Source organism: Felis catus, chromosome A3 (assembly GCF_018350175.1).
Source record: "Felis catus isolate Fca126 chromosome A3, F.catus_Fca126_mat1.0, whole genome shotgun sequence".
NCBI lineage: Eukaryota > Metazoa > Chordata > Mammalia > Carnivora > Felidae > Felis > Felis catus.
The window spans coordinates 78,941,773-78,955,389 of NC_058370.1; the positions used below are offsets into that span (position 1 = coordinate 78,941,773).

At 35.6% G+C, this 13,617-nt stretch overlaps 1 protein-coding gene across 1 annotated transcript in view; it reads left to right on the forward strand.

The window, feature by feature from the left end:
• The window catches only part of REL (REL proto-oncogene, NF-kB subunit), a 35,583-nt gene extending 22,316 nt beyond the window's left edge, over positions 1-13,267 (forward strand). The window contains exons 5-10 of the mRNA XM_003984028.6: positions 6,927-7,067; positions 8,177-8,281; positions 8,984-9,196; positions 9,999-10,067; positions 10,196-10,261; positions 11,465-13,267. Of these exons, the coding sequence (XP_003984077.1) occupies positions 6,927-7,067; positions 8,177-8,281; positions 8,984-9,196; positions 9,999-10,067; positions 10,196-10,261; positions 11,465-12,228 (1,358 nt within the window). The 3' untranslated portion in view covers positions 12,229-13,267. The remainder of the gene's footprint in view (positions 1-6,926; positions 7,068-8,176; positions 8,282-8,983; positions 9,197-9,998; positions 10,068-10,195; positions 10,262-11,464) is intronic.
• The last annotated feature ends 350 nt before the right edge of the window (positions 13,268-13,617 follow it).

A 13,617-nucleotide genomic window follows, 5' to 3' on the forward strand; every position in this document is an offset into this window, starting at 1 on the left:
ACAAGTTCAAATTCTACCATGTACATAGAAATTTGTCAGGGCTGAATTTATACTTTTTCACAGGTGTGTCACTTCACATAGGAAAATTCTGTAGTACTGTAAGAGATTAGTTGACTTTGTTTTTGTGATCTATATTTATGATATATAGAAACAGTAAAATTGGAAGTGTTTAGTAAAATAGGACCTGCACTTTCTGGTCTATAGACTGATGTTACATCATTGTGACAGTCTGTTTTCTAGACATCAGGTATCGTGTGAAAATACAAAAACTGGTAAAAATTATTCTTAACTTTGTGTAGGATTAGTTTATGTACTACATCAACTAGTATGTTTTAAGGGCATTCCTTACTTTTCTTGCTATTAATTCTTTAGAACTATCTCTTACAAAAAAGGGATATACAGCAGTCAAGTAGTGTTAAACTTAAGGTTTCATGTAAAAATATTGTTCAAATTGTCAAAGATGTGCTGAAATCTAAATTGCACGAAGAATTTAATGAAGGGTTCCAATATCAAGTTTTAATAGTGTCCACTTAGCTGGAATAAAAGAATAGCAGTTAGACTTCATAGAGGACTCTTACAACAAAAGCTGAAAAAAATTTAAGTTATTTATCATTTTCTAGCTATGTGTTTAATGACGTACAAGGAATTCTAATATTCATTGATTAAAATCGATAGGATTTTGACAATAAAGAATTTACAATTCAGTTTTATTCAGTATCTTATTATTTTTCCATATTGAGGACACTGAGTTGTTACAAAGACTATTTTACATTTGAGTTTGGAGGGATTATCTTATATTGGTAGTCTGAAAGATAACACAGGGGCACCTGGGTGGCTCAGTCGGTTAAGCATCCGACTTCAGCTCAGGTCATGATCTCACCATTTGTGGGTTTGAGCCCCGCGTCGGGCTCTGTGCTGATGGCTCAGAGCCTGGAGCCTGCTTCGGATTCTGTGTCTCCCTCTCTCTCTGCCCCTCCCCTGCTCACACTCTGTCTCTCTCTCTCAAAAATAAATAAAACATTTAAAAAATTAAAAAAAAACAAAGTCCTCACCAGAAGAAAAAAAATATTAAAAAAAAAAATGAAAGATAACACAGTCTAAAAAGACAAGTGGTCTCTAACATAGATTCATTCTGGTCTCTAAAGTCTGGTTTAATACAAGAAAATATAAGAGCCTTTCCTCACAACTTTAAGCTTAAAAAACAAGAAGAGGGGCACCTGGTTAGCTCAGTCCATTAAACATGCAACTCGATATTGGGGCCATGACTTTGAGCACCATGTTGGGTATAGAGATTACTTAAATAAATAAATTTTTTCTTTTGTTTTTAAAAGACAAGAAGAAAAAAAGGCTCTTGAGTACTTCATTATCCTTTCTTTACTGCATTCGCTTTAGTTTTTCAGACCTTATTGATTATCATGGGCAGAACTTGGGGTACTTCTTTTATGCCTTCTGTATTCAACATACTCCCATTATAACACTTTTCATGTTATATAATTTTACTTTACCTATTTTTCATGGAGACACTAATCTCACTAAGAGCAGGCATGGTCTTTTCATATCTGTATCTGGTATTTATTTTAGTGCACAGCACAACAGTAACTCAATAAATACCTTGAAAGAATGAGTAAATTAATGATAGATGGCTGTGACCATTTACCTTTTGCCTGGCCATGTAAGCACTTTAAATGTTAGCTTTTCTTATGTTATACATGACAGATTAATCTATACATTTTTTTAAAAGTTTTATTTATTTTGAGAGTGAGAGTGCATGAAGAGGTGAGCTGGGGAGGGGCAGAGAGAGAGAGAGGGCAGAATCCCAAGCAGTCTCCACGTTCAGCACGGAGCCTGACACGGGCCCACGACCACAAGATCATGACCTGAGCCAAAATCAAGAGTCAGACGCTTCCAGGTACCTGGGTGGCTCAGTCGGTTAAGTGTCCGACTTTGGCTCAGGTCATGATCTATCGGATTGAGCATCACATTGGACTCTGAGCACCACATTGGACTCTGTGCTGACAGTCTGGAGCCTGCTTCAGAGTCTGTGTCTCCCTCTCTCTCTGCCCCTCCCCCACTCACGAGTACACGCTCTCTGTCAAAAATAAACATTAAAAAAAAAAAAGAGCTAGACACTTAACCAACTGAGCCACCCGGACGCCCCTCTATACATTTTAAATAGCAAGTCAAATGAATTATAACTAAACTTCATTTTTTTTTCTGAAATGAGACTTAAATGAAATGAGCTTTTTTCCCAAATGACTTTTAAATGAAGTGAGCTTTTAAAATTATTAGCCTATATACTGTGTATTTTTGTCCTGATGTTTACTTGTATTTCAGTAATATTTAACTGTATTAGAATTTTGGAAATGTCACATCTCTAGAGCTAATATACACTATAATTGACTTTAAAATTTTGAATCCCTACTTCCAAGAGAAATACATCATGGTGATATTTTTCCGATAAAAATTAAATTCTTATACATACTGCTTTTAGGACTAAGGAGTAATATTTATTTCTAAAGACAGATTAAGAAGAACAATTGTTACCTTGTTGCTTTTTGATAAATATAAAGGGAAATTTTAAACTAGTTTAAGAGGAATTTAAGAGAATTTGTTCTTCGTCAGATTTTGCATATTTTTAAAAGCTGAGAAGCATTCTCCACATTGCAGAACACAATACTGCATTTTGTATTATAGAATGATAACGTATATATTTAAAAACCTGTAGCAAGCATTATCCTAAATGAAGGAGACATCAGAAGCATGCTTTGAAGTTAAGAATGTGTATTCTTGCTACTTCTGTTCAACATTGTAGTGGAGAGTGTAGCCAATGCAGGGGCACCTGATTGAAAACGCAGAAATAAAACTGTACTGATCAGAAGCTATTCTTTATGGTGAAAACTCAAAAAGATATACAAGTATATTATCAAAATACTAACCTCAAGAAGAATGGATATAAAATTAATATACAAATATCAGTAGCATTCTATATATCAACAATAAATAATTAAAGGAAATATTGTCAGAAAATATAAAGTACATGGCAACAAATCTGAGAAATGACAATGAAGATTTCTTTAGGGAAAATTATAAAATTTCATTATGAGAGGGTGGAGAACACCTAAACCGAAGGAGAGATAGGTCATGTTTACTAATATCAATATTATAAAGATGGCATTTTCCCCCAAATTGACATACAGATTCAATGCAATTCCAGACTCTTGAGATTTTTCATTATATATGATAAAATTATTCTGAACAGGAAAAGGAGGATATTTTATAGAAGAGAAATAGCGATGACAAACTGGCTTTATCAGATACTAGAATTTATTATAAAGAGAAGTATTAATTAAGGCAGTGTAGTATTGAGGTAGCAATAGACAGATTGACCAGTGGAATAGAATTGTGACCCCAGAAACAGACTTAAGAAAATATGAGAATTAAGTTGGATTTTTCTAACTCTTGCTATATACAAAAATCAGCTGAAAATGGATTACAAATTTTAGTGTAAATCAATACTTTTAAAAACTCTCGATAGAAAATCTTGGTAAGCAGATTTTAGTCCTTGGCATATACAAAGAGAAGACACAAAACAAAGTTTTATAAAACAGTTGATACATTTGATGGTATTCTTAATTTCAGTTTATTGTATTTTTCAATTCTAGAATTTATTTGGTTTCTTTTCTAATAGTTTCAAGTTCTGTACTAAGTTCAATCTTGTCTTTCAACTCCTGAGTACATTAAGTATAGTTATTTTTAATATTTTATTTATTTATTTATTTAGAGATAGAGACCGTGAGCAGGGGAGGGGCAGAGAGAGAGAATCCCATGCAGACCCCGCACTGTCAGCACAGAGCCCAATGCAGGGCTCAAACTCACAAACTGTGAGATCATGACCTGAGCTGAAGTCAAGAGTCAGATGCTTAACTGACTAAGCCACCCAGGCACCTCTAAGTGTAGTTCTTTTAAATCAGGTTTCTGAAGACTTCACTATTTGAATCTTTTGCAGTGTTTCTATAGACTCTTGTTTTTCTTTTCTTTTTTTTTTGTTTTAAATCACTTTATTTTGTCTCCTCATATGCCTGGTTATTTGAAATAGAATACCAGTCATCGTATATGAAAAATTCTAAGGATTTTAGGTCTAGGATGTTGTTATCTGCCTTCAGAAGATTTTCTTATGGTAGGTGACTAGTCACTAGCAATCTCAGATCACCTCAAATCAGTGAATGATTTAGGTTATTTGAAAGTGGACTTCATCTCTGTGGACCTGGTATCTTTCCAGTTCATTCTTTTTTTTTTTTTTTTTAATTTTTTTTTTTTTTAATGTTTGTTTATTTTTGAGACAGAGAGAGACAGAGCACGAACGGGGGAAGGTCAGAGAGAGAGGGAGACACAGAATCCGAAGTAGGCTCCAGGCTCTGAGCTGTCAGCACAGAGCCCGACGCAGGGCTCGAACTCACAGACCATGAGATCGTGACCTGAGCTGAAGTCGGACGCTTAACCGACTGAGCCACCCAGGCGCCCCTCCAGTTCATTCTTAACTCCTGAAGTGTAGCTCCTCCAGGGCCCCAACCAAAGAACTGGGCATTTTTCAGGTCCTCCATCCTCGGTATACCCTGAACTCCCTTTATTTTTCCCCTACAGGCTACTGAGAATTTATCTTAACTTCTCATTTTCTTAGCCACCTCTTAGAAAATTGGCAGGCTATATCTGGAAAAAAAGAAGCCTCTCATTCTGAACTTAACCTCTATGGGTTTCTGTGATACTGTGATTTATAATAAATATATATTTGGTCTTCACCCCCATTCCTGACATAAAGCTCCTAAAACCTTTTGTAAGTGATAACAGCAAAAAAAAAAAAAAAAAAGGGTCTTTTGTTATTTGTAATAAACTTTCAACCACCCCTGTTATGTCATATTATGTTATGATATGAACACCTGCATCACAGGTGTTCATATCATAATATTTTGACTTTTTAGTTACACAGATATGTTCTTGTAGACTCCTTCAAATGCTTGGCTTAAGAATGCAAATGAGAGCGGCGCCTGAGTGATTCAGTTAGTTGTGTCTGACTCTTGATTTCTGCTCAGGTCATGAACTCACAGTTGCTGAGTTCGAGCCCCGCATAGGGTTCTACGCTGGCAACGTGAAGCTTGCTTAGGATTCTTTCATCTCTTTCCCTCTCTCTCATCCTGTCTCCCGCTCACAGTCTTTCTAAATAAATAAATAAATGAATAAAGCTAACTTAAAAAAATACTAATGGGAATATTTAAAATTTTTTAATGTTTATTTTTGACAGAGAAAGAATGAGTAAGAGAGGGGCAGAGCAAGAGGGGGACAGAGGATCCCAAGTGGGCTCCACACTGATAGCAGTGAGCACTAATGGGAATATTTTAAATGTTCTGATAGCTACAAAGACTGTGAGCATAGTTTAAATAAAAACAGTCAAAATTGCATTGCCATTTTATTAGTTATTTCCTGTAAGGACCAAAGAATTTGGTATTTAACTGTGTTTTCAAATTTAGTATTTCAAATTTTAATACTTTCTGAAAACTAAAATTTCATAAAAAATTTCCACATTGCGTATTTCATGCTTTTAAAAAATATGGCTGTTGGGGCGCCTGGGTGGCTCAGTCGGTTAAGCGTCCGACTTTGGCTCAGGTCACGATCTCGCGGTCAGTGAGTTTGAGCCCCACGTCAGGCTCTGGGCTGATGGCTCAGAGCCTGGAGCCTGCTTCCGATTCTGTGTCTCCCTCTCTCTCTGCCCCTCCCCCGTTCATGCTCTGTCTCTCTCTGTCTCAAAAATAAATGTTAAAAAAAAAAATTAAAAAAAAATATGGCTGTTATGATTTATTGCTACAGCTTATGTTATTTGAAAATGCAGTTAATATTTTCTTGTTGAACTGTATTTCTTTTCAAATATCAACTTAATAAACTGTTACTACATCTATTCTGTCATAAAGAATAGGTTTTTATATTTTTTCAGAACTGTAAAATTTTCCTGCTAGTGTTTTTGTTCCTTTTAAAGCAAACTTAATTTGTACATAAAATTCCTTACGGAAACTAGCTAGTTATCTTATATCATCTATTTTCTTCTATATGGGTATTTAATTCTATAGGGTATTTAATCCCTAACATATTGTTCTGAATTTTAGTAGTTATTTCTACGTATGTCATTTTTATGCAAAACATACGTAAAGCTTTCTAATAGAGTTCAGTTTTTGAGAGCATAGGTTCAGGATTCAATGACGTCTTAGTTTGAATTCCTTCTCTACCATTGCCTATCTGTGAAACTTTGGAGAAGTAATTTCATCTCCTTAACATCAGTTCTTGGGGTGCCTGGGTGGCTCAGTCAATTGTCCAACTTTGACTCAGATCATGATCTTGCAGTTTGTAAATTCAAGACCCACGTCAGGCTCTGTGCTGATAGCTCAGAGCCTGGAGCCTGCTTCAGATTCTCTGTCTCCCTTTCTCTCTGCCCCTCCCCCACTCACACTCTGTCGCTGTCTTTCAAAAATGAATAAACGTTAAAACATAAAATTCTTCATCTGTAAAACAGGGATGATAATAATTCTTATAGAGATTTATATTCTCTTTTATATTCTTCCTATTCTCTGTTGCATATAATCTGCAACTGCTTTGTAAGAATTTGTCAATTATTAATGTCAGTTTGGGGTTCTGCTCTAAATTTCAGATAACTTAGGATAGTTACTTCCTGACCATGGCTATAACTTAATACTGTTAGTGACTGACTACGTGCTGGTAATGATAAAAGGCATTCTTGGATTGTGTGCCATTCTGTTTTGTTAGCACAGATTGGATGCTACTTAGGGTTATTGGATATGTTGCGCAAGGAGGAGGACCTAGCAGGATTTTAGTTCTATGTGACTGTTTTACATGCTTAAAAAAATTGTACTATTTATATTTAGTTCCTGAACAACAGCTGCTTGATATTGAAGACTGCGACCTCAATGTGGTGAGATTATGTTTTCAAGTTTTCCTCCCTGATGAACATGGTAATTTGACAACTGCTCTACCTCCTGTTGTCTCTAACCCAATTTATGACAACCGTAAGTACTTTATTTTCTTATATTTATAGCATTAGCTTATGGGGTTTTTTAGTTTAATTTTTTATAGTATTTTGGCAATTAGAAAAAAGTATGATCATTGTAAGAAAAATTCAAGTATTACTAAAATAATAGGAGTAATCTTCTCTGATCTCCTCCTCCTCCAAAGATAATCACTATTCTCAGGTATGTTTAACCAGTTTCTTCATATGTAAAAACAAACCATCGTTTTCACACAATATATTTTTGGCAACTTTAAAAAAAATTACAGATCCTCTAAAAAAATTTTTTTTTCTCTTAGCAATATATCTTCAGCCTGTTCCCCCTTTAGGTACCTTATTCTTTCCAGTAACTGCATATTTCTTTATATGGCTATATCACAATTTTGTGAAATCATTACCTTATTACAAGACATTTGGTTTGCTTCCTCCTTGACTTTTTTCTCTAACAAATTGTACTTCAGTAAATATATCCTGTATGTGCATATTTTATGCAGATGTGTCTCTAGCATAATTTTATAAAAGTAGAAATGTTGGCAAATGCTAGATCAAAGGATATGGATATTTGTAGTTTTAGAAGATTATGAAATTGCCCTCAAAGTTTGTGTGTGTGTGTGTATTTGCTTTTATATGCATCCACTCATGATATATGACTGCCTGTGTTGCATGTAGAAGCATAGTGGAGCATAGGCCTATAAAGGTGGATCAGAGTATCCTTATCATGGAGAACTTTGAATTGCCAGGGAGAATTATTGAAATTATATTCCTATACATGTCAGCATGAAATTGCATTGCTATAGAGTTATAGTCATGATTGAAGAGATTAATCTGGTGACACTGTGTAGGATGGATTGAAAGAATCCGAATTTAGAAACAGGGAGATTTAACTAGAGGACCTATTATTGCCGAGAAATGAAGTCACAAGGCTCTAAACCAGTTTGGGCAATGTAGTTAAAAAGGAAAAGGACAGATGTGGATTATTAATGTTTTTAGTGTCCTTAATTTATTTATACACTAAAGCTTTTATCTGTCCTGTAAGTTGTTTTCCTAGAATTCTCACCGTAAAAAACGAGTAAAAAATATTACTAATTAAAAAAAATCCTTTATGTTTAGGTGCTCCAAATACTGCAGAATTAAGGATTTGTCGTGTAAACAAGAACTGTGGAAGTGTCAGAGGAGGAGATGAAATATTTCTACTATGTGATAAAGTTCAGAAAGGTATTTATTTATTTGTTTCATTGAATTTAGAATATACAGATCTTCCTGGGCTTACAGTGAGGTTACACCATGATAAACTCACTGTAAATTGAAACTAATCTTAAATTGAAAATGCAGTTAATACACCTAACCTGCCAAACATCATAGCTTAGCCTAGCCTACCTTAAACATGCCCATAACACTTACGTTAGCGTGCAGTTGGGCAAAATGACCTAACACAAAGCCTATTTATAATAAAGTATTGAATATGTCGTGTAATTTATTGAAAACTGTACTGAAAGTGAAAAACAGTTGTGTCAGTTGTTGACCCTCCTGATCAGGTGGCTGACGTGGCTTGCTGCCACTGCCCAGCATCTTCAGAGTATTGTACTGCATATTGCTAGCCCAGAAAAGATCAAAATCTGAAATACACTTTCTACTGAATGCATATTGCTTTCACGCCATCATAAAGTCAAGAGGTTGTTAAGTTGAACCATTGTAAGTTGGGGACCATTTTATTTCATATTTATTTAGAGAGAGAAAGAGCACGTGTGGGCAAGCAGCGGAGGGGTAGAGAGAGAGAATCCCAAGCAGGCCCTGTGCTGTCAGCACAGAGCCCATCACAAACCATGAGATCATGACCTAAGCTCAACTGACTGAGCCACCCATTAATAGATGGATTTTGTTTTCCCATTGCTATTTCTTTGCTTTTGTATTCACTAGATGACATAGAAGTTCGGTTTGTGTTGAACGATTGGGAAGCAAAAGGTATCTTTTCACAAGCTGATGTACACCGTCAAGTAGCCATTGTTTTTAAGACTCCACCATATTGCAGAGCTATAACAGAACCAGTAACAGTAAAAATGCAGCTGCGGAGACCTTCTGACCAGGAAGTTAGTGAATCCATGGATTTTAGATATCTGCCAGACGAAAAAGGTACGATTTCTTGGTGGTAAGGTTTTATACATTTCTTTCATTTTTTTTTTTAACGTTTACTTATTTTTCAGTAAAATAAGAGAGCACAAGCATGTGGGTGCGAGTGAGGAAGGGGCAGAGAGAGGGGGACAGAGAGGATCCAAAGCCGGCTCCACGCTGACAGCAGAGTTCAAAGCTGGGCTCAAACTCACGAACTGTGACATCATGACCTGAGCTGAAATCGGATGCTTAACCAAATGAGCTACCCAGTCACCCCAATATATATTTCTTAAAGTTAGTTCTCCTAATGACATTTTCTTATTAGATACATTTGAATACAGTAGTGTTTATTCATGATTTACATTTTATTTCCTGAAAGTTTTCAGCTGATTTTTTACCAATTGATCTTTATGCTCTTTTGCATCTCTTTCTTTAGAAAGGAATCTGGAATAGTTTCAAAGTATCCGAACTGTTCATCAAAATTTATTTTATATTTGAGGTTCTGTTTTTGTCCTTATCATGCCCTTTTTATAGGTGGAAAACTTGCCACTCAGAAACTGGTCTTCATTTTGGTTTGGTCCTTAATCTGTCCTTATTGTGTTAGTTGACATTGTTGACTTATAGGTGTTATAAGAAAACAAGATGAGTATTATACCTTTTACTGCTGACTTGGGACACATTCTGCAATACTTACTAAATCCATATTATATATATATATTTAAAGCATTTTCTGTATGGGAATAAAACACCTATTTAGTTGTTGAAGGAGAAGCAGCACAATCCTATGATGATTCACATACTTTCCTGCTTTCTTTTTAACCAGATACTTATGGCAATAAAGCAAAGAAACAAAAAACAACTCTACTTTTCCAGAAACTGTGGCAAGATTGTGGTAAGAGTATTTTGGATTGATTTGTATTTAAATAGATTTGGGGGTTTTTACTTTATCCCATTTTCCAAATTTTAACTGATGTTATTTTTAAAATTGCGTTTAATAATGAAAAAACTTTATCACAACAGTTAATTTTCCTGAAAGACCTAGACCTGGCTTAGGATCAACTGGAGAAGGACGATTCATCAAAAAAGGTATTTCATCCCCTGTAGACTATTCTTTAAATGGTCAAAAGATCAGTGCTTTGCACAGTATATTGGAATTCCATTCTTAAGAATGAAAACTGCTTCTTTGCTATTTTCCATTCCCACAAATTATTTCATGCTTTGAATATTAAATGAATTGATCTCCATTTAAGGTCCTGTTGGAAACTATGATTATGTTTTTGGGATTCATTGTTTGAGAAATTACATTTGTTCATATGGTGGTAATTTTACTTAATTATGGTGTGTCATGGAAGAAGTGGTTTGGATCTGGCGGGTCGCTTATCTTTAAAGTTTTACTGGGACACAGCCACGCTCGTTTGATGACATATTGTCTGTGGCTGTTTTTTTTTGCATTACAGCGGCAGAACTGAGTAGTTCTAACAGAGGCTGTATGGCCCACAGAGGCTAAAATATTTGGCTGTTTATAGAAAAAAAGTTGTGAACCTCTGGTTTAGATCATTCAACCAGGGTTATTTAATTAGAAGTCTCTCGTTCCCCTTAACATTCTTAAATCAGTGCTTTTTCCTGGTTGAGTATGTATAGCAGTCATATACTATATAAATAAATACAGAATCCTTAATTTCTTTCTGACTGGGAATTATGTGGTACTTTAGAGTTCTAGCTTAATAGATCTTAGCAAGTTATGTGGATTTTTCAATCATCCCTAATGAGCATTTCCTCCATCCCTCCATTTTCTCCTAAAAATAGTGAATTTGAAAGGTTTTGGCTATTTAGATTCCCATTACCTGAAATTCTGATTTTTTTTTTAATGCTTTATTTTTTAAAGTAATCTCTATGCTCAATGTTGGGGCTCAAACTCACAGCCCCAAGATCAAGAGTCACATGCTCTATTGACTGAGCCAGCCCGGGACCCCTGAAATTCTGGGATTTATTTTTCACTTTTCAAAAATACCTTTCTAGGGCCTCAGAAGCTAGATTTTCATATTTAACTGGAGTGAAGTTAACTATGCCCAAATAACTTACAAAATTAAAGGTATTTGTAAAACAGCGTTACAGAATGCAGCTTTAGACTCATGTAATAATTTTAGTGCAATTTACTATTTTTATCTAAACTGTTACATCAGTGTCCTTGAAAGTTTTCTTTATTAGTGTGTTTATGCTATTTTAATTTAGAGATATTTTTTATACTTTTATTTCAGTTTTGTAAAAATGTATTTTCCTCCCCCACAGAATCCAACTTTTCTCATGGTGCAGTTTTGACAGATATGTCCAGGACCTCAGGCATTTCAAGCCAAGCAGACTCCTACTATTCCTCGTCTGTGTCCATCTCGAGTGCGTTGTCACATCATACTTCAGCCATACCTGCAATGGTATCTCAGCCTTCAAGCTGGTCTTCAGGGGCCCACCCCACCTCACGCTCAGTCAACACAAATCCACTGAGTAGTTTTTCAACGGGGACACTTTCCTCTAATTCACAAGGTGTCTCACCATATCTGGAAATACCTCTTGTGAGTGATTTGAATGCCTCTAATGCTTGCATTTATAACAATGCTAATGACATAGGCAGAATGGAAGCATCATCCATGTCATCAGCTGATTTATATGGTATTTCTGATGCCAACATGCTACCGAATTGCCCTGTGAATATGAATGACAGCATGAGGGAGTCTGATAATCCAAGACTTGTGAGCATGAATCTTGAAAACCCCTCATGTAATTCAGTGTTAGACCCGAGAGACTTGAGACAGCTCCATCAGATGTCCTCTTCCAGTCTGTCAGCAGGCGCCAGTTCCAGTACGACGGCTTTTGTTGCACAGTCCGAGGCATTTGAGGGATCTGATTTCAATTGTACAGATAACAGTATGATGAATGAGTCAGGGCCATCAAACGGTACTAATCCAAACAGTCATGGCTTTGTTCATAGTCAGTATTCGGGTATTGGCACTATGCAGAGTGAGCAATTGAGCGACTCATTCGCGTTTGAATATTTTTAAGGTAACTTGTGCGATTTAAATGGTTACTCAAGATTTAAATCCTTTGACATGTTTGTAACCATTTTTATGTTACCTATATACCTATATAGGTACCTATATAGATACAGTATTTTATATTTCTCTGAGACTATAACATAGGGTTTTGTTTTGTTTTGTTTTTCATTTAAAAGATGACAGTTCAAAACTTCTTTATCAGAGAGAAGTATAAAACTTTGGGGATGTAGGGCCTTCCTCTAACAGGCAGGCGATCTTGGTTCTGGAGCTCCTTGTTTAGCTGGCAGAGAATTTGTCAGGATATAATGAAAGATGAATCTTCAGTGCTGAAGCTACAGCTTGAAAGAGAGGGATGAAATCATTTCCTAACTTCAGGAAGAGGAGGAAAAATTCCAGCATTTACAGAAGACTTTTGCTTCAAAGAATAGATAAATCTACACAGACTGAACTTCTAGGCTAGGATGCCCTATAGAGTCTGACATCCAATGAAGGTTTATTAAACTAGCACATACTTCAGCTTAGGCTAAATCATTATTTGACATAAGTGTATAAAGTACATGTTAAATATTGAATAAAACCAATTTTCCCGTTAACACCCCCCCCCCCACACACACACACACAACTTTGGGTATATTGAATATAAAGCTAGAAAGTACTATAAAAGGACAATTCTGAAATGGAAATTTAAAAGGGCCTTACTGTTTCTTCTTTTGAAACATGTGACCTGATGCTGTGTGTGGTGCGAATTCTGTCTTTAGAGTCCTATCCCATTTCCCCATGACAGAATGAGAAGGTGAGAGAGAGCAAGGCTCTAGTTTTTCCAAATATACTTTTTTATACTTCTTTTATATTGTATTAATGTATTCTTAGGTAAATGAATTAACTGATATTTGCTTTTAAGCAAATTTAAGGTGAAACCTGTAATGACTATGTCATTGGAAAAATGAATTACTTATTATTTTTGAGACCCATGGGCCAAGGTGACCCCTAAGGGGTTTTCTGGAGTTTCTTAGATTTTTTTTTTTTTTTTTTTTTTTTTTTTTTTTTTTTTTAGAGAGAGAGTGAGTATGAGCTGGGGGAAAGGGCAGAAGGAAAGAGAATCTTAAGCAGGCTCCACACTCTTTGTGGAGCCCAATGCAGGGGTTGATCCCATGACCCTGGGATCATGACCTAAGCTGAAACCAAGAGTGGGATGCTTAACCAGCTAAGCCACCCAGGTGCCCCTGAGTTTCTTAAATTTATATGTAAATCAAAAATCTTTAAAAATTTAACTTGGACAGAAGGGAGTTGAAGTGAGCTTTCAAGGTAGGGGAAGTTCTCTACATTTTGGACTTAAATCCCTACCTTTAGAATTGCTTGTGATTTTAGCTTTACATCCATGTCTTTAAGGTGAAG